Source organism: Pecten maximus, chromosome 1, assembly GCF_902652985.1.
Source record: "Pecten maximus chromosome 1, xPecMax1.1, whole genome shotgun sequence".
Taxonomy (NCBI): domain Eukaryota; kingdom Metazoa; phylum Mollusca; class Bivalvia; order Pectinida; family Pectinidae; genus Pecten; species Pecten maximus.
In genome coordinates, this window is record NC_047015.1 from 2,702,792 (window position 1) to 2,727,984 (window position 25,193).

General features: G+C 36.6%; 1 protein-coding gene across 2 annotated transcripts in view; it reads left to right on the forward strand.

Moving 5' to 3' along the window:
* The window catches only part of LOC117322354, a 94,942-nt gene that overhangs the window by 61,114 nt on the left and 8,635 nt on the right, over nt 1-25,193 (forward strand). For both annotated transcript variants that reach the window (XM_033877227.1, XM_033877220.1), the window contains exon 5: nt 22,972-23,119. In XM_033877227.1, the coding sequence (XP_033733118.1) occupies nt 22,972-23,119 (148 nt within the window). The remainder of the gene's footprint in view (nt 1-22,971; nt 23,120-25,193) is intronic.

Consider the following 25,193-nt stretch of genomic DNA (forward strand, 5'->3'; position numbering starts at 1 on the left):
CTTATAATAAATTATAACCCCCCTCCTGGACCAGTTGTTCTGTCTCTACGGTGTGGTATGTTTGTGTATGATTTGAGAGTAATGTCTTTGTCAGCTATACTTTGGTTAAGGTGTGTCTCTGTAATGCAGAGTATATCATTTGAGTTAAGTTCTGCATCAAGTATATCCAGTTTGTTTCTTAATGACCTTACATTTAGGTGAACTATGCTAACTGTTTCTTGTGGACCGGGGTTTGGGTGAACATCCATACAGATTAACAGAATTAATAAATGAAGTTTCAGGTAAAACACCAAATTAATGCTGAGCCTATTTGAAAAGGAGTACGTGTGGTATAGTATGGTAAAATAAAAATATTGAAAATGTAAGCATTCTTGATGAAATAAATCTACTCTACAAAGAGATAAAGTGACAGCAATATCTAGACCTCTGTCGTATAAAAAGTTATTACTATTATTGTTGATGGGTCCAAGTGTTCCAGAATATTTATAAGCAATATCAACCATTGTCAAATACTAAATGTCTTATGACAAGTGTACATATGTGTTCGGAACACTCAGACCTCGACAGTTTCACCCATAATACTGGTAAAGAAAGCTCAGTGATACTGGGACCCGCTTCATGATCAGCTAGCTCAAGACATCTAATGATTGATAGAATATACATACAGATTAATATTATATAGTACAACATAGCAAAGATAGGGTTCATACTTAACAGTTGGTCCGAACACGCTTATTAACATCCACCATCACATCATGATCAGAGAATTATAAAATAACATATATACAAAATGTCCTAACATTCAAGCGCTTTACTGACTAGGAATGTGGGACGCCTTCCTTTCCGGCGGTAAGACCGATCTATAATTTTGTACACAAAGGCTTTTTAAGTATGAGAAAGGATGGGATAGTTTGAACCAAATTGATCGATACAACCATAAAAAGACAGGTTTTCAAAACAAAAGCACGTGCTTGAAGATCAGACTTCATCGCATAGATTTGAAGAAAAAATGTAAGTCGATATATTCGTACAAATTTTGAGCTCTTTTGAGCTCGTTTTATGAATTATATCGTTGTAACACTCACGTGAAAGTAGATTGACCAAGGAAAAAGTATTTACAATATTCAGTCAATTTCCATTTACATAATAAAACACCAGGTACATATACGCTTGTATAAATATAGGTTTCCAAATTTCGTCTGCCATATCTTACTCCACGTTTCACATAGCCTGGAGTTGACTATTTCCTTTATAGATCTCTTGAGGTACTTGTAGTTACTATTTTAAGAATTAGATCTAATACAATTTTGATATACTAAGTCGTGGCTATCTGGTCAAAACACTACAAAATATCATCAGCAATTCAACATTATATACGTACAGTAGTTCGATTACCACACGCTTTCTGTAGTTGACATTGATCATACTAGCGTGTCCAACTACTTTGCTGCATATACATTTACGTGGTATTTTCAGGTTATGACAATAAAGCAAGTTAACACTTTGTAAGATTGGGTTATTAATGCAGAACGTAACATACTGAATAATTATAATATATATATCATGATTACACTCTACAAGGTATATGGTCCTGAATGGTTTTAGATATATATTACGCAGGGTGATTGGATTTTTAGTTAATACATATCAAAATACAATTACTTGTTGCGTCCATAGACACCATAGTATTATCAGTAGATAGTGTATACTATGTATATAATGTACATGTATGTATTCATATACTAGAAGACATATATGTGTTACTTATAGTTATTATGATTTCCAATAATACACTTGTATGGCAATCACACGGCTGCAGTAGTGATATTCTCATGATGTGTACAATTTGTACGTTCAGTTCATTTTGGAGTGATTTCGTCGTAACTGGTGTTGTCGGATTCCGATTTCTTTTTTTTGGTCATATGGACACTGGTCATTCTTGAGTGCCGAAAATTTATTTGCATGTGTTGGGATTTGGTTGGGTTTTCCAGTGTAAAGATGATTCATTACACTGGAAAACACTGATAAGATGGTTCATAACATTGAAAAACACTGATAACATGGTTCATTACAATGGAACATACTGATAAGATGGTTCATTACATTGGAACACATTGATAAGATGGTTTATTACATTGGAATACATTGATAAGATAGTTCATTATATTGGAACACACTGATAAGATGGTTAGTTACATTGGAACACACTGATAAGATGGTTCATTACATTGGAACACACTGATAAGATGGTTAGTTACATTGGAACACACTGATAAGATGGTTCATTACATTGGAACACACTGATAAGATGGTTAGTTACATTGGAACACACTGATAAGATGGTTCATTACATTGCAATACACTGATAAGATGGTTCATTATATTGGAACACACTGATAAGATGGTTAGTTACATTGGAACACACTGATAAGATGGTTAGTTACATTGGAACACATTGATAAGATGGTTCATTACATTGGAACACACTGATAAGATGGTTCATTACATTGGAACACACTGATAAGATAGTTCGTTACATTGGAACATACTGATAATATGGTACATTATATTAGAACACACTGATAAGATAGTTCATTATATTGGAACACACTGATAAGATAGTTCATTACATTGGAACACACTGATAAGATGGTTCATTACATTGGAACACACTGATAAGATGGTTCATTACATTGGAACACACTGATAAGATGGTTAGTTACATTGGAACACACTGATAAGATGGTTCATTACATTGGAACACACTGATAAGATGGTTCATTACATATAGTGCTTACAATTACCAAAAATAATCAATAAATATACTCATGAAAATAAATTAATAATGTTCTAATATTTTCTATCTCGCTTGTACTGATTAACATCTCTTGTAGCTGGCCTAAGCTATACTGACTAAATATCTATAAAAAAACAACAACAAAAAAACAACAAAAAAACCAAAACACGCCTATGTCCGCTCTAGATGGTATCCAATCATTCCTTATATACCTGATAGCCTGATAGGTTCATACTACAAACAGGTGTATGTATACGATTCACACTGTACACTATCAGCCCTAGGGAATGGGTTGCTAACACAAGTATATGCTTATACAATGTAATAACTTTATTCAGCAGTTAGATTACAAATCGAGCAAATAAATATAATATTACAGATTTAGTACAACCTCTCTTAATAGCATTGATAGATATGGCCTACGCCTATCTTGGTACCGTGCTTGATAGTCCCAGAACTTGTAAATATCGGATTTACTTCCCTTGAATTGTTAATTCACAACAAGAGGCCCGAAGTGTCTGTATCACCCAACAGGATTATTTTTCATTTTCTATCCATAGAGACCAGAATAAAGCATATAATTTGCAATGAAGTTGTATTACACTTAGTTTAGTGTTTTGTTTCAGTAAGTAGGTAAGCATAAACAAATTGTTTGCCGACGTATTGATGCGGAGCATCATGGTTTTCTTGAAATCACTGTCGTGTACTTATTAGGGAATGGTATTTTCAAGATGGCGGGCTATCATGCTCTCAGAAAAACTACCAACATTCTGAAATGTTTACCTGTTAATTATTATTACCTGAACTTTTGGAAAAAACATTCAATCGGACTTCCGAAATGTATATCAACATTTCATAGGGGTAGTTACCTATCAGGCTACATATCAATTATCTTACTTCAAAACATACTGGCAAATCAGTGGCTGCCAGACATTTTATCCTTGGCTCAACTTTCTATACACAGGGGATGTTTCAAACATCTATTTTTTCAATTGGTTGGTTGTTCCCTATAAGAAGTTAGATGGTTGTACGAAATTACGCTATCGACCGTCTTCAAACTAAGACGTACATAAACACAAATTAACAACAGCTCCCCTGCGCAGTGATATGAATGCGCTCATCCGTTTACACACTTTTATGCTACTAAACATTTAAAATTTGTACAACTAAGAATGGAAAGGAATCCTCCTTGATTTGAAATGACTGTCATAGAAAACTATCTAAATACATACCGACAGTGTGCGAGATTGTGTACCCCAACTATATACGTACAGATTAATGGGGGGCGACTCCTAACTCAACTGTTATAATTTGACATTATATTCATTTCAATATGTCCACTCATATTCTGAACAAAGAAGGAATTTCCATTAAGGTCATTATTTTGGACCAATCCTTGCAATGTTTCGGCTGGAATTTTCGGATACCAATCCGAAACATAAACAAAATAATTTCCTTTGTCTTTGTATATATTATAAAGCTATTGACGTAAACAACAAATTGCTTTAAAATATATGTCATTAGGGAGTCTTTCCGACAATAAAGATAAACATTGGGCTACTTTGCTGATTAAATAAGAGCAAAAACTCATGGCGAACCACGCTTTTATGTTGAGTGTACAGTTGGCACAACTGTATTAAGGATTCACAGTTCATGTACATTGTAGCATCTCGATAAATGTTTTAATTTTTTTTATAACTTACATATATATTTTTATTCGGTTTTCAAAAAACATACACATGACACCATTTGACAATTCATTCATTCCTTTTTCCTACATCCATTTTTTCATATCACAAATTCAAACACTCTTGATACATATAAGCATCCATTGCATACGATTTCCTTTCATACTCATTCAAGTTATCATATCCGAATATTCGTATAGTATGGAAGTATATATATACACACATCATTATGACTGACATTCACATAACTATGTTTGTATTCGCTTATTTTCTTAAAGAAATATATTTTATATGTTTCTTTGCATGTACAGTGAAGTAAAATCCAAACAAAAAATAGAAATGTGTAGTTTTTTTTATTAAATGAGGGAGACACATGATACAGACAAGCACAAGACAGGCGGACACCACAGACAGACAACTTCAAGGACAGACAGATTGACAAAATATAATCACATACAGACATATATTAGGACAAACAGCTAGACAGACAGACACCCGACGGACAACTATAAAGACATCCAAACACAAACAGATAATTGGAAGGACAGACAGATTGACAAACAGACAAACACAAGACAGACACTTCAGACATAAAGAGGCCTTCGGAAGAAAAGAATAATTGATAAGTGAATTGAAAACACTTTTAAGAAATACTTGCTGAAAATATATGATAACATTTGATAAATGTCATTGGCTTTTTGCTAACAGCCAGAGTTTCAATGTAATAAACCTTTAACCATTTTCCCACCCTTTGTTAAAACATTCAGGAGAAGCTTCGCCCTTCCCAATTGCTGTTTACTTTTTGACCTTGTGGTTTTCTCTTATTGAATTGAGGGTAGTGTTCAGACATCTGGTTTTATAGATATAATGTTTAATGATGATGTTAATCTCATTATCAACTTTATTATACACATTTCTAACTGATGGGAGTCCAAATATAAAAGACTGTTTATTCATAGTAAAAGGAATTAAAAGTGCATACAGAAGTATTTCTATACTCTGCAATAAATCCTGTACTTTTTGATAATCCCAAAAATTATGTGTTATGGTTTCGGACTCTGAATTACAAAATGTACAAAGAGGGCTTATAACAATATTTGCCTTGAAAAGCAATGAATTTGTTGTCAAAATAGTATGTAAAATTCTGTATTGGAACCACTGAAGTTTTGAATCATTGGTTATTTTGAAAAGAAGAGAAAATGTATTTCCCCTGACAGAATCATCAAATTCATAATTATCAGCCAATTTTTTTCTGTCAGTAGGAATTTCATCATTCTTAGACAAGACTTTATATAAATGTTCGGTTCCCTTTATCCTGTTAATGAATGGTGCAATGTTAAAAGGAATGAAGGGGGTGTGTAAGTTTTTTTTATCTTGGATACTTTGTATATCTATATTTAGTTTAACTGCATTGACAATACCTTGAGACTGAAGAAAGTTGGTAACTACTCCATATGTATGAATAAATTCGTAATAGGAGTAGAAAGTAACTGGAGAAGTGTGTTTCAACATATCATTTATTATCTTAACACCCTTTCTATACCAATTATTATAGAAAACAGAATGTCCCCCAATATTCAAAAGTGAATTATACCACAGAGGTGCTTTTAAAATAGAGAGTTGTCTGCCCTTGAGAATATCTAAGTCAAGAAGTTTTTCCCATGCCCTATGAACATCACACCAAAATAAGATTTTACATCTTCTTTCACATTTATGTAAGAAGTCTTTTCCACATTTAGTAATGTAATCAATGTTAGTAATATTCATGAAGATCACTTGCCAATTTTTAGTAGAAGAACTTTGAAAAAATCTTTTTAACCAGCTAAGCTTAAGTGCATCTATGAAGGCTTTTATATCAACCATTTTTAGTCCCCCTTCAAAATATTCTTTATTACTTTTCTTTTCACCTTGTCTATTTTTAGCATTCCATAGAAAATTGTATAAAATACTATTCAACTTATTGATAAAGTTACTGCTTGGACTAGGAAGTGAAATGAACAAGTGATTAAATTGTGATATTAATAGAGATTAAATTACATGTATTTTACCAATAGGAGTTAACTTTCTTCTGTTCATGACTTAATTAAAGACTTGAGTTTAATAAGTTTTTTGTCAAAGTTCAATTTAGGTATTTCATGCAAATTAACACTAAAATCTATCCCCAGAAGTGTGAATTTGTCCCTACCCCATTGTAAACCTAAATCTGGTCAAAAGGTGTCATTGCTGTACTTTTTTACTCCCAATCCATATTACCTGGGTTTTATTTGTATTGATTTTAAGACTGGAAATTTCAGTAAATGATTTCAATTCATGAATGAACTCTTGTAAAGATTTTTCTGATCCGTCAAGTATTAATGAAGTGTCATCTGCATACTGTGAAAGAGGAATGGGAAAGTCATCAACGTTTATACCCATTATATTGCTATTATTATATTATATTATAAATGTTGTAATGATAATTTTAACTATTCCTAAGCTAGATTTCGTACTTGTTTCAGTTAGATTGTTCTGTGAACAGGATGGCTCGTTATCTTGAAAATACCATTCCCTAACGGTGCATGACAGTGATGATGTGCAAATGCAAATCAATCTACAGTGAACATTTGATCGTCGACCTTTTGTGACCTATATACTTAGGTTACGGGGCAATGTCCATCCTTTCACAGCATACAAGACAGCATATGTACCAATTCTATTGATATGAATTTTTCCACAGCTTATTTAAGAGACCCATTATTATGTAGACAACATTCAGGTAAACGCTTAGGCGTGATAGACGCTTGTTCCTTATTATAATTAGAATTATGTTGTAATGTAGAAGTTCTAGTCACATAATCCCACGGTATTGAAATATAAGGACTAATTTCTATTTGATGCTATAAAGAAACTGACTGGTCTTGAGACAATTCAAGTATAATTTGTTGTCTTTAGACCAACTTAACACACTATAAAAAAAATTGACAAAAACTAGATTGAATCTTTCAGTGGCTTTAGGTGGAGGGGCGGGCGTCCAATTTGAAATAATCGGTTATGACTCTTAACATGACACTTCGTTTTCTCTAACTTGGCATGCTGGGAAAAATACAAGAGTCACGAGGTATATACTGATATAGGTATTGTTGCGCAGTGAGCTAGTTAATTGAATGCTTAAAGATGAAGGTATGTGCAACGCTTATCCAAAGCTGTCGGAAAATATACACCTTCGGCCCAAGATGGGGCCGAGACGCCTTATATCCCAGGTAAGTTTTGCACTAGTATGATTTTATTATATTGATCATATCTTTTAGCGACATGAACAATTATTACCATATCCTCACCAAATGTCAAAAAGTAAAATTAAAGTCTTCAAATCTTTGAGTCATCCGAATATTAAAGTTAATATACCCCTATGTTTGGTATGAGGTTTGATATAAAGTTCGGGATACTGACCGACTGCCTATGTGACCCTTTGAATAGCTAACACCGCGATACTTAGGCCTACATTTGACCATACAGGACAATGTGTACTAAAATACAGTAGCTCACTCTTACATAATCAGTGTTGACACGTCAAACAGGTGAATGTTGTGAGTAGGCAGCACACATTGAAATTTCACCTAGGAGCTGTTTTCTCAAGAACGTCTTAGACATTCATCAAATACCCCGAAAACATATCAAGCCTTTCATGAAGTTTGAATTTGATATTGTGAAATATGATATGTTTATCAAATATTGAAACTATCTGATATATTTTAAGAAGTATCCTATGTATTATTTGACTTTTGAACGATATGTCCACACTCTGGTGGTGAACCTATATTTTAATTGTTACATGCCTTGCTACAGTTAAATGCAGCCAAACTTCAAATATTGTTACTTAAGTGTTTCAGAGAGCAATAACCAGTCTTAAGTCATGAATTTACAGTTCAATGAGATGTAGGGTGGTTAGATGGTGTACAGTTAAATGAGATGTAAAGTGGTCAGGTGGTGTACAGTTAAATGAGATGTAGGATGTTTAGGTGGTTTACAGTAAAATGAGATGTAGGATAGTTAGGTGGTGTACAGTTAAATGAGATGTAGTGTGGTTAGGTGGTGTACAGTTCAATGAGATGTAGTGTGGTTAGGTGATGTACAGTTAAACGAGATGTAGGGTGGTTAGGTGGTGTACAGTTAAATGAGATGTAGGATGGTTAGGTGGTGTACAGTTAAATGAGATGTAGGGTGGTTAGGTGGTGTACAGTTCAATGAGATGTAGTGTGGTTAGGTGATGTACAGTTAAACGAGATGTAGGGTGGTTAGGTGGTGTACAGTTAAATGAGATGTAGGATGGTTAGGTGGTGTACAGTTAAATGAGATGTAGGGTGGTTAGGTGGTGTCCAGTTAAACGAGATGTAGGGTGGTTAGGTGGTGTACAGTTAAATGAGATGTAGGGTGGTTAGGTGGTGTACAGTTAAACGAGGTGTAGGATGGTTAGGTGGTGTACAGTTAAACGAGGTGTATGATGGTTAGGTGGTTTACAGTTAAATGAGATGTAGAGTGGTTAGGTGGTGTACAGTTAAATGAGATGTAGGATGGTTAGGTGGTGTACAGTTAAACGAGGTGTATGATGGTTAGGAGGTGTACAGTTAAACGAGGTGTATGATGGTTAGGTGGTGTACAGTTAAATGAGATGTAGGATGGTTAGGTGGTGTACAGATCAATGAGATGTAGGATGGTTAGGTGGTGTACAGTTAAATGAGACGTATGTTAAGTTGTGTACAGTTAAATGAGACGTATGTTAAGTTGTGTACAGTTAAATGAGACGTATGTTAAGTTGTGTACAGTTTAATGAGACGTATGTTAAGTTGTGTACAGTTAAATGAGACGTATGTTAAGTTGTGTACAGTTAAATGAGTGAAATATCAGTGTCTGCCGCGTACTCGTAACATTCTACTGTTTTACGCTCCAACGCTGTGATTTCTTAAGAGCGAATTTCTATGTGTTTAAATGTTTATCTATGAGTATTATAGTAGACATTGTCCTGTTTGTTCTCTGGTTTTTTTTTATCTGTTTATATCTCAAGTCTCACGATTAGATATATGGTGGTGTTAAAGGGTCGCACAGGTTGTCGCTCAGTTTTGCGAACTTAATGTCAAATTTTATACCAAACATGAGCGCATATTAACTCGAATGTTCGGATAACTCAGAGATTGGAAGTTCGGCTATTATTTTAGTGCAGTGGGGCATATAACTGAAATATATCAGCTCATTTTGAGGTTCATGTAAACAGTTATTCAAGTGATATTTATCCAGATTAAAAATGACAATTCTGTTGCAATCAAGCAGAAGCAACTTGACTTAAATTGTTAATATGTATCATGGCTATCCATAGGTATTGATTTTGACATTTAATTTGTTAATCTACCCGTTAATTTCGGCAAGTCAGACATAAAAAGCATGTTTCATGAGAACAAATAAAGCTCATGTGGATCAGTCATATTGCACAAAATGACCATGCCGTTATGGTCACAGGTGTCTATAGCAGGTAGTGCGATCGTTTGTTTGACAAGGCTTTACTTTATCAAAGCATAAACGTTGATTCTCTATTGACCTTGAAATGCAAATGGCGGCTGTGAATTATATTGCACAGTTATAGCATAAAGGGAGGCATTTCAATTACTAAAAATGCCCATATTACTGTAGATACTATAAACGCATCTGGGCACTGTTAGAGGAATGTTTTCGAGACAAATAGTCAAATAGTGAAGTTTGTGGCTATTTTAAGAATTTTGAATATTTTACCTCAAACTCTGCGGTTGAACTATTTTTCCGAAAGACAGGCTACTTGCAAAGATCATAGTTCTTTATTTTGTCTAATAACAGCGTTTTTGAAGATTGAAATGCCTCCCTATACGTCAAAAATGCGTTATAAAATTCACAGCCGTAATTTAAATGATACACGACAATAACAGTGTCTTTGAGTGGTTGGACTTTTAATCAAGTGAATTAAAATTGAACCACCAAAACGCAAACTTCATACAAAACATGGGAACATGTCAACTCGAATTTTCAAATAATTTGAAGGTCGCCAGTTAACCTCCTGGCGTCTTAGTTCTTCTTTAGAATGCCACTTTTTCCGAATGGTAACTAGATTTGCATGTCGGTCTGATTGATGAAGCAGAAAAGGCTTATCCCTGACTCGTGACGTTTGAGGGTCTTTTTCAACATAAAATATGCGAATCAGTTCATTGACGTCAGATATGCTTTACACTGCACTTTATACAGATGATAACACGTATAATAGTAACAGTGGTTTATACCTTAGTTGATTCAGTATCGAATGACTTGTTCCCAGTATCACGATTTCCGTGACAGATGTCGACTACTTTCGAAAAAGAAAAAAAAAGAGTTTCGCGAGATGAAAGTTGATGAAGACAATGGGGGAAATGGTCGGCATCATGATTTTATTGTTGTCACCACCGTAACTCTCATTTAAAGAACTACTTAACCTTAATTCAACTTAGATTTGTATAGCGGGTGTAGTCGTGACCTAGATTTGTATGGCGGGTGTCGTCGTGACCTAGATTTGTATAGCGCGTGTCGTTGATGAAGCAGAAAACGCTTATTATTCTTGAACCCCCTTTTTTACGTCGGTATTGTTTCTCAATCCGATGGATGTATTTTGCGCATTATTCCACGACAATGATGTAAAATTTCATGCCGTAAATTTGTCCCTCGAACAGCTTACACAATATCTTTGTGAAGACCATGATTACATTTGACGTCGTTACCTGTTTCGTATTTTTTATTTTTCTCTCTCCCCTATTGTTTGCCCCTCCTATTGTTTATCCGTGAAAAAGGGATATATCACAATAGGTATTCTGCATGTGAATCGCTCAATGATTTATAGATTTACATAAAAGTTTTAGAGATTGATTAAAGTTCAATCATCCGACATCTCGGCACAATATTTGCATTTTATTTTTCAGACACCAAAACAACGACGTGAGACGATATTTAGCAAGGGGAGGAAGTTCTGACGTGAGGCAATATTCGACTATGGTGGACACTTATGATGAAAAATTTGGAAGCGGCATGTATGCAGCCCACGGCTACTCTTTGTACCTGAGTCAGGCAACAATCCTTGATTGCGTCGGTAAATCAAATTAATAAAAAGTTTCATATACCAAACAGTAGAATTTCTGAGACTGCAATTAGGAATGTTTGGAGATGAATATTTGAAAAGCACTTTGTATTGTTTCATTTTCACAAAGAATTTATTGATAAAACATAATGGGTGTAGGGCAGCAGGCTGTATAATGTCTCTCCCTAAGTAGGACTAATGAACTGTGGATACGTATATAATCAATAATGTTGAACAAGGATGGTACATCTTCATTTCTCTGCAACACGAACACTGATACCACACTTTATATTGTCATTCCGTACAACTCGCATGGACGAATAGAAAAATTAAAGTTGTAAAAAGATAAGTTTCCTCTTTCAGAGCATTAACTTTTACACTATTTCCACTACTTTACCTTACTGCCCACATTCTCACTTAGATTATTTTACCTTGATTGTGAACGATAAGACACCACCGAACGATACAATACAACGCTTGTGAAGAACATGGCTAAGGGCAAAAGGAATTACATATGTATATTGAGGATAAAATTGAGATCCGTTATAAACTATGAAGAATTAATCAGAAAGAGAATCACGAAAATCATTTTGTTCTATTTAATTGTAATAGGGTCATTTTCATTGTCATTTTATACCGCATTGTTATACCGCGTTGCGCGGAATTGGCCGTCGCGTCGGTTACAGTGAGCCACTCATTATTGCCCGTATACGTATATACATGTATGTAATGTCCACTAATACCTATGTGACGTCATCATTATATGTGTCCATGTATTGTCTTTTGTGGTCACTTTTGTTTGTACTTGGCGGGAATTAAAAAGGTAGCCATTGTCTACGGACGGATCAAATATGTAGTCGCCGTCAAGACAGATTTTAGGTATGTTACAATGATAAACTATATACAGTTAAGACTAAGAATAATTGTAAATCATTGCAGTTACCATTTATGTATTTTACAATATTAAATAGCATGTAATAATCTTTTATATAAGTAAAAGAGTATAGTCCTTATATTCGGTAACAGCTAGATGTTAATTAAGTTCATGAATACGTTCCGTTAATCTTTTTACAAGATAATAGTTTTGTTGTCCTACGGGTCCAAGTGTAACATTGTCTTATTAGCGGTTTATTTTATTTCCAGTATTTAGATTCATCATTGTCCTGGATATTCCAGATGATAGTTATTTGACCCTTGACCCATTGTTAGGGTAGGTATTATATGTATAAGTAAATATTTCCAATATGATGTTAAAGTAAATGGTTTATGATAATCATGTACATGTATAAATTTAATAGTATGAACAGCATACCGTTGTAGTGATTGTACATCCATAATATAAACTTTGTGGATTATAATATAGCTATATTTATATCAATGTATGTGTATTCATATAATTATAGTACACGTTCATATATATGTAATAGAAAGAGTGCAGTAATTTATGACTGTATGAAATAAGGTAATGATAGGTGTCATTGTTTTATGTTGTAGAGTCGTTAACTTTGTTAACGTTTGCTAGTATCATAATAAACAACTGGAATTAAAGATGATGTGTTAACCCTCATTTTTACATAATTGTAATTGCTACTTTTTGTTAGTATTTTAATTCATTGAATATGTCTTTATCCAACACACAAAACAAAAGTAGCTACAGACTAATTAGCATAATAAACATCCATATCCAAAACTTGTATGCGGACATTTTTCGATCAATTCAATGAATTATATTTTATCGTATTCGACAATCTTTTAGGTGCTATTAAGAAAGAATATGGCTACCAATTCAATGACATTATCTCTCCTACCTGACATAACGAACTAAGATTCAAGGCTCCCACAGTAGCTAGATTAATATCACAAAAGTGTATCCCAAGGCTCAATTCTTGGACAACTTCTGTTCAACATATTCATAAATGACATCTTCGCAATTCAACACTGTAAACTGTATGCCGACGGCAACACCCTGTCATACTTATCAACAAACTTAACATCTGCACTGGCACAAGAAAATAAACACCTAATACAGCAGTTAAACAAATTTAACAAAACTCCAGGGAAAACAAATGTACCACTGTTTGTATCACAGTATATTATGTACCACTGTCTGTATTACAGTGTATTATGTACCACTGTTTGTATTACGATGTATTATGTACCACTGTCTGTATTACGGTGTATTATGTACCACTGTCTGTATTACGGTGTATTATGTACCACTTTCTGTATTACAGTGTATTATGTACCACTGTTTGTATTACGATGTATTATGTACCACTGTCTATATTACGGTGTACTATGTACCACTCTCTGTTTTACGGTGTATCATGTACCACTTTCTGTATCACAGTGTATTATGTACCACTGTTTGTATTACGATGTATTATGTACCACTGTCTATATTACGGTGTACTATGAACCACTGTCTGTTTTACGGTGTATCATGTACCACTTTCTGTATCACAGTGTATTATGTACCACTGTCTGTATTATGGTGTATTATGTACCACTGTCTGTATTACGGTGTATTATGTACCACTTTCTGTATTACAGTGTATTATGTACCACTGTCTGTATTACGGTGTATTATGTACCACTGTTTGTATTACGATGTATTATGTACCACTGTCTGTATTACGGTGTATTATGTACCCCTGTCTGTATTACGGTGTATTATGTACCACTGTTAGTATCAAGGTGTATTATGTACCACTTTCTGTATTACGGTGTATTATGTACCACTGTCAGTTTTACGGTGTATTATGTACCAATGTTTGTATTACGGTGTATTATGTACCACTGTCTGTATTACGGTGTATTATGTACCACTGTCTGTATTACGGTGTATTATGTACCACTGTCTGTATTACGGTGTATTATATACCACTCTCTGTATTACGGTGTATTATGTACCATTGTCTGTATTACGGTGTATTATGTACCACTGTTTGTATTACGGTGTATTATGTACCACTGTCTGTATTACGGTGTATTATGTGCCACTGTCTGTATTACGATACATTATGTACCACTGTCTGTATTACGGTGTATTATGTACCAATGTCTGTTTCGCGGTGTATTATGTACCACTATTTGTATTACAGTGTATTATGTACCACTGTTTGTATTACGGTGTATTATGTACCACTGTCTGTATTACGGTGTATTATGTACCACTGTCTGTATTACGGTGTATTATGTACCACTGTCTGTATTACGGTGTATTATGTACCACTGTTTGTATTATAATGTATTATGTACCACTGTCTGTATTACGGTGTATTATGTACCACTGTCTGTATTACGGTGTATTATGTACCACTGTCTGTATTACAGTGTATTATGTACCACTGTCTGTATTACGGTGTATTATGTACCACTTTCTGTATTACAGTGTATCATGCACCACTGTTTATACCACGGTGTATCATGTACCACTGTCTGCATCACGGTGTATTATGAACCAATGTTTGTATCACGGTGTATTATGTATCACTGTCTGTATTACGGTGTATTATGTACTACTGTCTGTATTAAGGTGTATTATGTACCACTGTTTGTATGATGGTGTATTATATACCACTGTCTGTATTGCGGTGTATTATGTACCACTGTCTGTATTACGGTGTATTATGTATCACTGTCTATATTACGGTGTACTATGTACCACTGTCTGTATTACGGTGTATTATGTACCACTGTCTGTATTACGGTATATTATGTACCACTGTCTGTATTACGATGTATTAAGTACCACTGTATTACGGTGTATTATGTACCTCTGTCTGTATTACGGTATATTATGTACCACTGTATTACGGTGTATAATGTACCGCTGTCTGTATTACGGTGTATTATGTACCACTGTCTGTATTATGGTGTATTATGTACGACTGTCTGTATTACGATGCATTATGTACGACTGTCTGTATTACGGTGTATTATGTACCACTGTCTGTATTACGGTGTATTATGTACCACTGTCTGTATTACGGTGTATTATGTACCACTGTCTGCATTACGGTGTATTATGTGCCACTGTCTGTATTACGATGTATTATGTACCAATGTTTGTATTATGGTGTATTATATATACCACTGTCTGTATTACGGTGTATTATGTACCATTGTCTGTATTACGGTGTATTATGTACCACTGTTTGTATTACGGTGTTTTATGTACCACTGTCTGTATTACGGTGTATTATGTGCCACTGTCTGTATTACGATGTATTATGTACCACTGTCTGTATTACGGTGTATTATGTACCACTGTCTGTATTACGGGGTATTATGTACCACTGTCTGTATTACGGTGTATTATGTACCACTGTTTGTATTATAATGTATTATGTACCACTTTCTGTATTACGGTGTATGATGTACCACTGTCTGTATTACGGTGTATTAGGTACCACTTTCTGTATTACAGTGTATTATGTACCACTGTTTGTATTATAATGTATTATGTACCTATGTCTGTATTACGGTGTATTATGTACCACTGTCTGTATTACGGTGTATTATGTACCACTGTCTGTATTACAGTGTATTATGTACCACTGTCTGTATTACAGTGTATTATGTACCACTGTCTGTATTACAGTGTATTATGTACCACTGTCTGTATTACGGTGTATTATGTACCACTTTCTGTATTACAGTGTATCATGCACCACTGTTTATACCACGGTGTATCATGTACCACTGTCTGCATCACGGTGTATTATGAACCAATGTTTGTATCACGGTGTATTATGTATCACTGTCTGTATTACGGTGTATTATGTACTACTGTCTGTATTAAGGTGTATTATGTACCACTGTTTGTATGATGGTGTATTATATACTACTGTCTGTATTGCGGTGTATTATGGACCACTGTCTGTGTTACGGTGTATTATGTATCACTGTCTATATTACGGTGTACTATGTACCACTGTCTGTATTACGGTGTATTATAGACCACTGTCTGTATTACGGTATATTATGTACCACTGTCTGTATTACGATGTATTAAGTACCACTGTATTACGGTGTATTATGTAAGTCTGTCTGTATTACGGTATATTATGTACCACTGTATTACGGTGTATTATTTTCCACTGTATTACGGTGTATTATGTACCTCTGTCTGTATTACAGTGTATTATGTACCACTGTCTGTATTACGGTGTATTATGTACCACTGTTTGTATTACAGTGTATTTGTACCACTGTATTACGGTGTATTATGTACCATTGTCTGTATTACGGTGTATTATGTACCACTGTATTACGGTGTATTATGTACCACTGTCTGTATTATGTACCACTGTCTGTATTACGGTGTATTATGTACCACTGTCTATATTACGGTGTATTATGTACCACTGTCTGCATTACGGTGCATTATGTACCACTGTCTGTATTACGGTGTATTATGTACCACTGTCTGTATTACGGTGTATTATGTACCAATGTTTGTATCACGGTGTATTATGTACCACTGTCTGTATTATGGTGTATTATGTACCACTGTCTGTATTACGGTGTATTATGTACCACTGTTTGTATGATGGTTTATTATGTACCACTGTCTGTATTACTGTGTATTATGTACCTCTGTCTGTATTACGGTGTATTATGTACCACTGTCTGTATTACGGTGTATTATGTACCATTGTCTATATTACGGTGTACTATATACCACTGTCTGTATTACGGTGTATTATGTACCACTGTCTGTATTCCGGTGTATTATGTACCACTTTCTGTATTCCGGTGTATTATTAAACCACTGTTTTTATGTATGACGTGCATGTCGGTCAAAAGCTCTTCAGAGCTTGTGCTATTCGTTTTGTTGTCGACCTAGATGTTTTGATAACTATACCGTCATGGATCTGTTTAATATATTAATTAAATCCTTGAATCATTCTGATGAGATCTTACGTAACTGGCGAGAGTGCAGTTAAAAAAACAATATGTAAACCATGGGAAGAACGTGTCCCTTAATAATTAGCACATGGTGTTTTTTATTCGACTTCTTGACTCGCACAAACTAACCGGAGACTGATATACCCAGAGTGGTGACTAGTATGATGGTATACGTTGTGACCACTGGTCAGAGTGATGACTAGTATGACGTTATATGTTGTGTCCACTGGTCAGAGTAGTGACTAGTATGATGCTATATGTTGTGTCCACTGGTCAGAGTGATGACTAGTATGACGTTATATGTTGTGTCCACTGGTCAGAGTGATGACTAGTATGACGTTATATGTTGTGTCCACTGGTCAGAGTGGTGACTATCATGATGTTATATATTGTGACCACTGGTCAGAGTGATGACTAGTATGACGTGATGTGTTGTGTCCACTGGTCAGAGTGATGACTAGTATGACGTTATATGTTGTGTCCACTGGTCAGAGTGACGATTAGTATGACGTTATATGTTGTGTCCACTGGTCAGTTTGATGGCTAGTATGACGTTATATGTTGTGTCCACTGGTCAGAGTGATGACTAGTATGACGTTATATGTTGTATCCACTGGTCAGAGTGATGGCTAGTATGACGTTATATGTTGTGTACACTGGTCAGAGTGGTGACTAGTATGACGTTATATGTTGTGTCCACTGGTCAGAGTGATGACTAGTATAACGTTATATGTTGTGTCCACTGGTCAGAGTGGTGACTAGTATGACGTTATATGTTGTGTCCACTGGTCAGAGTGTTGACTAGTATGACGTTATATGTTGTGTGTATTGGTCAGAGTGGTGACTAGTATGACGTTATTATTTTGTCCACTGGTCAGAGTGATGACTAGTATGACGTTATATTTTGTGTCCACTGGTCAGAGTGGTGACCCGTATGACGTTATATGTTGTGTCCACTGGTCAGAGTGATGACTAGTATGACGTTATATGTTGTATCCACTGGTCAGAGTGATGGCTAGTATGACGTTATATGTTGTGTACACTGGTCAGAGTGGTGACTAGTATGACGTTATATGTTGTGTCCACTGGTCAGAGTGATGACTAGTATAACGTTATATGTTGTGTCCACTGGTCAGAGTGGTGACTAGTATGACGTTATATGTTGTGTCCACTGGTCAGAGTGTTGACTAGTATGACGTTATATGTTGTGTGTATTGGTCAGAGTGGTGACTAGTATGACGTTATTATTTTGTCCACTGGTCAGAGTGATGACTAGTATGACGTTATATTTTGTGTCCACTGGTCAGAGTGGTGACCCGTATGACGTTATATGTTGTGTCCACTGGTCAGAGTGGTGACTAGTATCACGTTATATGTTGTGTCCACTGGTCAGAGTGTTGACTAGTATGACGTTATATTTTGTGTCCACTGGTCAGAATGGTGACTAGTAAGACGTTATATGTTGTGTCCACTGGTCAGAGTGATGACTAGTATGACGTTATATGTTGTGTCCACTGGTCAGAGTGTTGATTAGTATGACGTTATATGTTGTACTGGTCAGAGTGTTGACTAGTATGACGTTATATGTTGTGTCCACTGGTCAGAGTGATGATTAGTATGACGTGATGTGTTGTGTCCACTGGTCAGAGTGTTGACTAGTATGACGTTATATGTTGTGTCCACTGCTCAGAGTGATGGCTAGTATGACGTTAAATGTTGTACTGGCCAGAGAATAAAAACAGTGTTTATACATATCAAAAAAGTCAAATGTGGTCAAACCAATGATCCTGATTTGTTTTTATACTCTCGTTAGCAAATCCACGCGGCCATTTTGTTTAATATGTGAGATACAAATGAGCTAATTATGTCACCAGAAATATGAATTTTTCGCATGTTTTCTTGAAATTTACAATCAGCTTAACAAATAACATGTCAACAGCAAATCCCATGGTTTACCATGATACATATCTAAATATATTCCATATTAATCCAATTTTCTGGTAGAAATGCTGGCTTAAGAGATATAGAAAACATATTACAATATACTAAATATAAATAACATACAAATTGGTTTGGGTGAACTTCAGACCATGATTTATTTGCATAATACATAATTATAACAGAGTAAAATAACAATAAGCAATATCATTATTTTTTGTAGTTAAAACTTAAACTATGGTCCTCCTACTACACTAATCACTATACACTACAAGTTAACAAATACTAAAACTACACATAAATAGATTTAATGGTGAATGATGATTTGAGGGTGGGCGGGTGGGAAATCTCAGGTTAGAGAAATCCTGCTGCTGAAGCTTTGCTAGAAAATTCTGAAGTGACCAGCATGTAGGAGGGGAACAGTCTGCTGACTGTTTCCCCTATGGGGGTTCACTCTAGCAGGGAAGTGTCCATCCCATTGGTCAAACAGATTACATATAACCAAATTTAGTCATCTGCTATTTGATCAGGGTGAGGCCTGCTTTATGTAATGTATGTGGCCCTGTTCACAGTTGGTGTCCCAGATGCCAGCTGACCCTTTATTTACACAACTGTAGCAGTTAATGTAAAGCAAGCTGGACCCCTACTAGTGAGGGATCTGGTTACTGGTGTAATGAGATCTAGACTCCCTTGTAATTTTATGCAGATAAAATTGCCCACCACTCAAAGTATTAATAACATATTAAACTAAATTAATATTCTCATTATAGAGCGGATATGCACACGGCAGAGTGCGCATGTACCCATTACGTTAGCGGATTTCGGAACAGCAGACGGGCGTACGTCCCTACAGCTACTCAACAAAGTTATCGGTATGTATTTGTATTTACAAAGGATACACAAAATGATACTATTGTAATGTTGCTCTCACGTTTGCTATAAACACTACTATCCAGTTACTTCAGTGTGACAATCACCCATCGTTCTTTGCCGTCCTACTATCCAGTTACTTCAGTGTGACAATAATCCATTGTTCTTTGCCGTCCTACTATCCAGTTACTTCAGTGTGACAATAACCCATTGTTCTTTGCCGTCCTACTATCCAGTTACTTCAGTGTGACAACCACCCATTGTTCTTTGCCGTCCTACTATCCAGTTACTTCAGTGTGACAATAATCCATTGTTATCTATCTGTCCTACTATCCAGTTACTTCAGTGTAACAATAATCCATTGTTCTCTGTCCGTCCTACTAGGGAACAACCAACCAATTGAAAAAATATATTTTTGAAACAGCCCCTGTGTATAGAACGTTGAGCCAAGGATAAAATGTCTGGCAGCCACTGATTGGCCAGTATGTTATGAAGTGAGAAAATAGATATGTAGCCTGATAGGTAACTATCAATAAGAAATGTTGATATAAATTTCTTAAGTCCGATTGGTTTTTTTCCCAAATGTTCACGTAATAATAGTAAACAGGTAAACATTTAAGATTTTTGAGAATTTTTACTGCGAAATTCACCTATTTTCAAAATGGCTACCCTGGAGAAAATTTGAGCTGAAGGACCCAACTTTTTTTTTTGATTGGGTGTTATATCAGACCCTAAACTTTTGTTATAAACCATAATCGTCATATTTAATTCAAGCATTTGAATGAAATTATCCAAAACGTTAACACTAAGGTCTATGGGAAAACAATTGGTTGGTTGGTCTCTACTATCCAGTTACTTCAGTGTGACAATAATCCATTGTTTTCTGTCCGTTCTACTATCCAGTTACTTCAGTGTGACAATAATCCATTGTTCTCTGTCCGTCCTACTATCCAGTTACTTCAGTGTGACAATAATCCATTGTTACCTATCTGTCCTACTATCCAGTTACTTCAGTGTAACAATAATCCATTGTTCTCTGTCCGTCCTACTATCCAGTTACTTCAGTGTGACAATAATCCATTGTTCTCAGTCCGTTCTACTATCCAGTTACTTCAGTGTGACAATAATCCATTCTTCTCTCTCCGTCCTACTATCCAGTTACTTCAGTGTGACAATAACTCATTGTTCTTTGCCGTCCTACTATCCAGTTACTTCAGTGTGACAATAATCCATTGTTCTCAGTCCGTTCTACTATCCAGTTACTTCAGTGTGACAATAATCCATTCTTCTCTCTCCGTCCTACTATCCAGTTACTTCAGTGTGACAATAACTCATTGTTCTTTGCCGTCCTACTATCCAGTTACTCTAGTGTGACAATAACCCATTGTTCTTTGCCGTCCTACTATCCAGTTACTTCAGTGTGATAATAACCCATTGTTCTTTGCCGTCCTACTATCCAGTTACTTCAGTGTGACAATAACTCATTGTTCTTTGCCGTCCTACTATCCAGTTACTTCAGTGTGACAATAACCCATTGTTCTTTGCCGTCCTACTATCCAGTTCCTTCAGTGTGACAATAACCCATTGTTCTTTGCCGTCCTACTATCCAGTTCCTTCAGTGTGACAATAACCCATTGTTCTTTGCCGTCCTACTATCCAGTTACTTCAGTGTGACAATAACTCATTGTTCTTTGCCGTCCTACTATCCAGTTACTTCAGTGTGACAATAATCCATTGTTCTCTGTCCGTCCTGTAATACCAGGTACATTACGGATGGAGTAATAATTGATATTAATCTTCCTCAGCCACAACACAAGAGCTGTCTGGGGCGGCCAAGCCTGTCATGATATATCATGAGGACCAGACCAACAATGACTTTAACTTGCTGTACCGGGTTATTCAAGGTAACCAAGGGTTAATCGTTATGATGATGTGTAGAAATATAACCACCAGTTTATGTAACATGCTCGATTATCATTTTGATATCGGCCAATTGAATAAGACTGTAAAGTTCGTATATTTAGCGAATGCTTACATGATTATTATTCTATTTTTTTAACCAGAGGTTCATGGGCCTTAACGGTCACCTGAGTTTTGATATAGGACCTTGAATAAAGGTTAGGGTCATTCATTTAAACAATCATTACAACCTTTTACTCATGAATGCTTCAAACCCAATATCAGGTATCTGGGCATCTTGGTTATCAAGACGTTGTTCAAAGATTTCAGCAGATTTGACCCATATAACCTTGAATAATGGTAAAGGTCATCCATTTGAACAAACTTGGCTGCCCTTCAAACTAACATGCTACAAACCTAATATTGGGTCTCTGTGCCTTTTGGTTATAAGAAGAAGTTGTTTAAATATTCAAGCATATTTGACCCATGTGACCTTGAATGAAGTCAAGGTAATCAATTTGAACAATCATTATAGTCATTTATCCCAGAATGCTACAGACCTAATATCCGTTTTCTTGGCCTGTTGGTAACAGTGAAGAAGTTTAAAATGTAAGTTGTTTACGACGCACGACGGACGACGCCGGACAAAAGACGATCGCAATAAGTCAACTGAGTGTCATTTAGACAAGCAGTTTGTGTATATGATGGCATTACCAAAGCTTGATCAAGTTACGATATTAATTCACTAACGTTTGTATCAGGTACAGAAGACGAAGGACAAGGTGGGCTCAAGCTGTCGTCTAATGTTTTCCAGGCTGCTGTTGGGAGGTCAATGTATGAGCAATGCCTCCCAAACAACTCCGTGGATATATCATTCTCATCTATAGCAGTGCATAACTTGTCCAGAAGGTAAAAAAACGGAACAAATAACATTTGCATTCATTGGATGCATATAGATTTAAACAGAACAACGCACGATATTCAAAGGCACACAATACAAATAATCTGACATAGGATTAAATCTCTTATTATACCACAATGTCAAGGTAGACCGCGTGGGTACTATCCTGTAATGTCACGGTATACCGCGCAGGTACAATTCTGTAATGTCACGGTATCCCACGCGGTACTGTCATGTAATGTCACGATATACCGCGCGGGTACAATGCTGTAATGTCACGGTATACAGCGCGGGTACTATCATGTAATGTCACGGTATAGCGTGCGGGTACTATCATGTAATGTCACGGTATACCGCGCGGGTACTATCCTGTAATGTCACGGTATAACACGCGGGTGTTATCCTGTAATGTCACGGTATACCGCCCGGGTACAATCCTGTATTGTCACGGTATACCACGCGGTACTGTCATGTAATGTCACGGTATACCGCGCGGGTACTATCCTGTAATGTCACGGTATACAGCGCGGGTACTTTCATGTAATGGCACGGTATACCGCGCGGGTATTCTCCTGTATTGTCACGGTATACCGCGCGGGTACTATCCTGTTATGTCACGGTAAACCGCGCGGGTACTATCCTGTAATGTAACGGTATACCGCGCGGGTACAATCCTGTAATGTCACGGTATACCGCACGAACTATCCTGTAATGTCACGGTATACCGCGCGGTACCATCCTGTTATGTCACGGTATACCACGCGGGTACTATCCTGTAATGTCACGGTATAACGCGCGGGTACTATCCTGTAATGTCACGGTATACCACGCGGGTACTATCTTATAATGTCACGGTATACCGCGCGGGTACTATCCTGTAATGTCACGGTATACCGCACGAACTATCCTGTAATGTCACGGTATACCACGCGGTACTATCCTGTAATGTCACGGTATAACGCGCGGGAACTATCCTGTAATGTCACGGTATACCACGCGGGTACTATCTTATAATGTCACGGTATACCGCGCGGGTACTATCCTGTAATGTCAAGGTATAACACGCGGGTACTATCCTGTAATGTCACGGTATACCGCGCGGGTACTTCCTATAATGTCACGGTATACCGCGCGGGTACTATCCTGTAATGTTACGGTAAACCGCTCGGGTACAATCCTGTAATGTCACGGTATACCACGCGGGTGCTATCCTGTAATGTCACGATATACCACGCGGTACTGTCATGTAATGTCACGGTATACCACGCGGTACTGTCATGTAATGTCACGGTATACAGCGCGGGTACTATGATGTAATGTCACGGTATACCGCGGGGGTAATATCCTGTAATGTCACGGTATACCGCGCGGGTACTATCCTGTAATGTCACGGTATACCGCGCAGGTACTATCTTCTAATGTCACTGTATACCGCGCGGGTACTATCTTCTAATGTCACGGTATAACACGCGGGTGTTATCCTGTAATGTCACGGTATACCCCGCGGTACTGTCATGTAATGTCACGGTATACCACGCGGTACTGTCATGTAATGTCACGATATACCACGCGGTACTGTCATGTAATGTCACGGTATACCACGCGGTACTGTCATGTAATGTCACGGTATACAGCGCGGGTACTATGATGTAATGTCACGGTATACCGCGGGGGTAATATCCTGTAATGTCACGGTATACCGCGCGGGTACTATCCTGTAATGTCACGGTATACCGCGCAGGTACTATCTTCTAATGTCACTGTATACCGCGCGGGTACTATCTTCTAATGTCACTGTATACCGCGCGGGTACTATCCTGTAATGTCACGGTATAACACGCGAGTACTATCCTGTAATGTCACGGTATACCGCCCGGGTACAATCCTGTAATGTCACGGTATACCACGCGGTACTGTCATGTAATGTCACGGTATACCGCGCGGGTACTATCCTGTAATGTCACGGTATACAGCGCGGGTACTTTCATGTAACGGCACGGTATACCGCGCGGGTATTCTCCTGTATTGTCACGGTATACCGCGCGGGTACTATCCTGTTATGTCACGGTATACCGCGTGGGT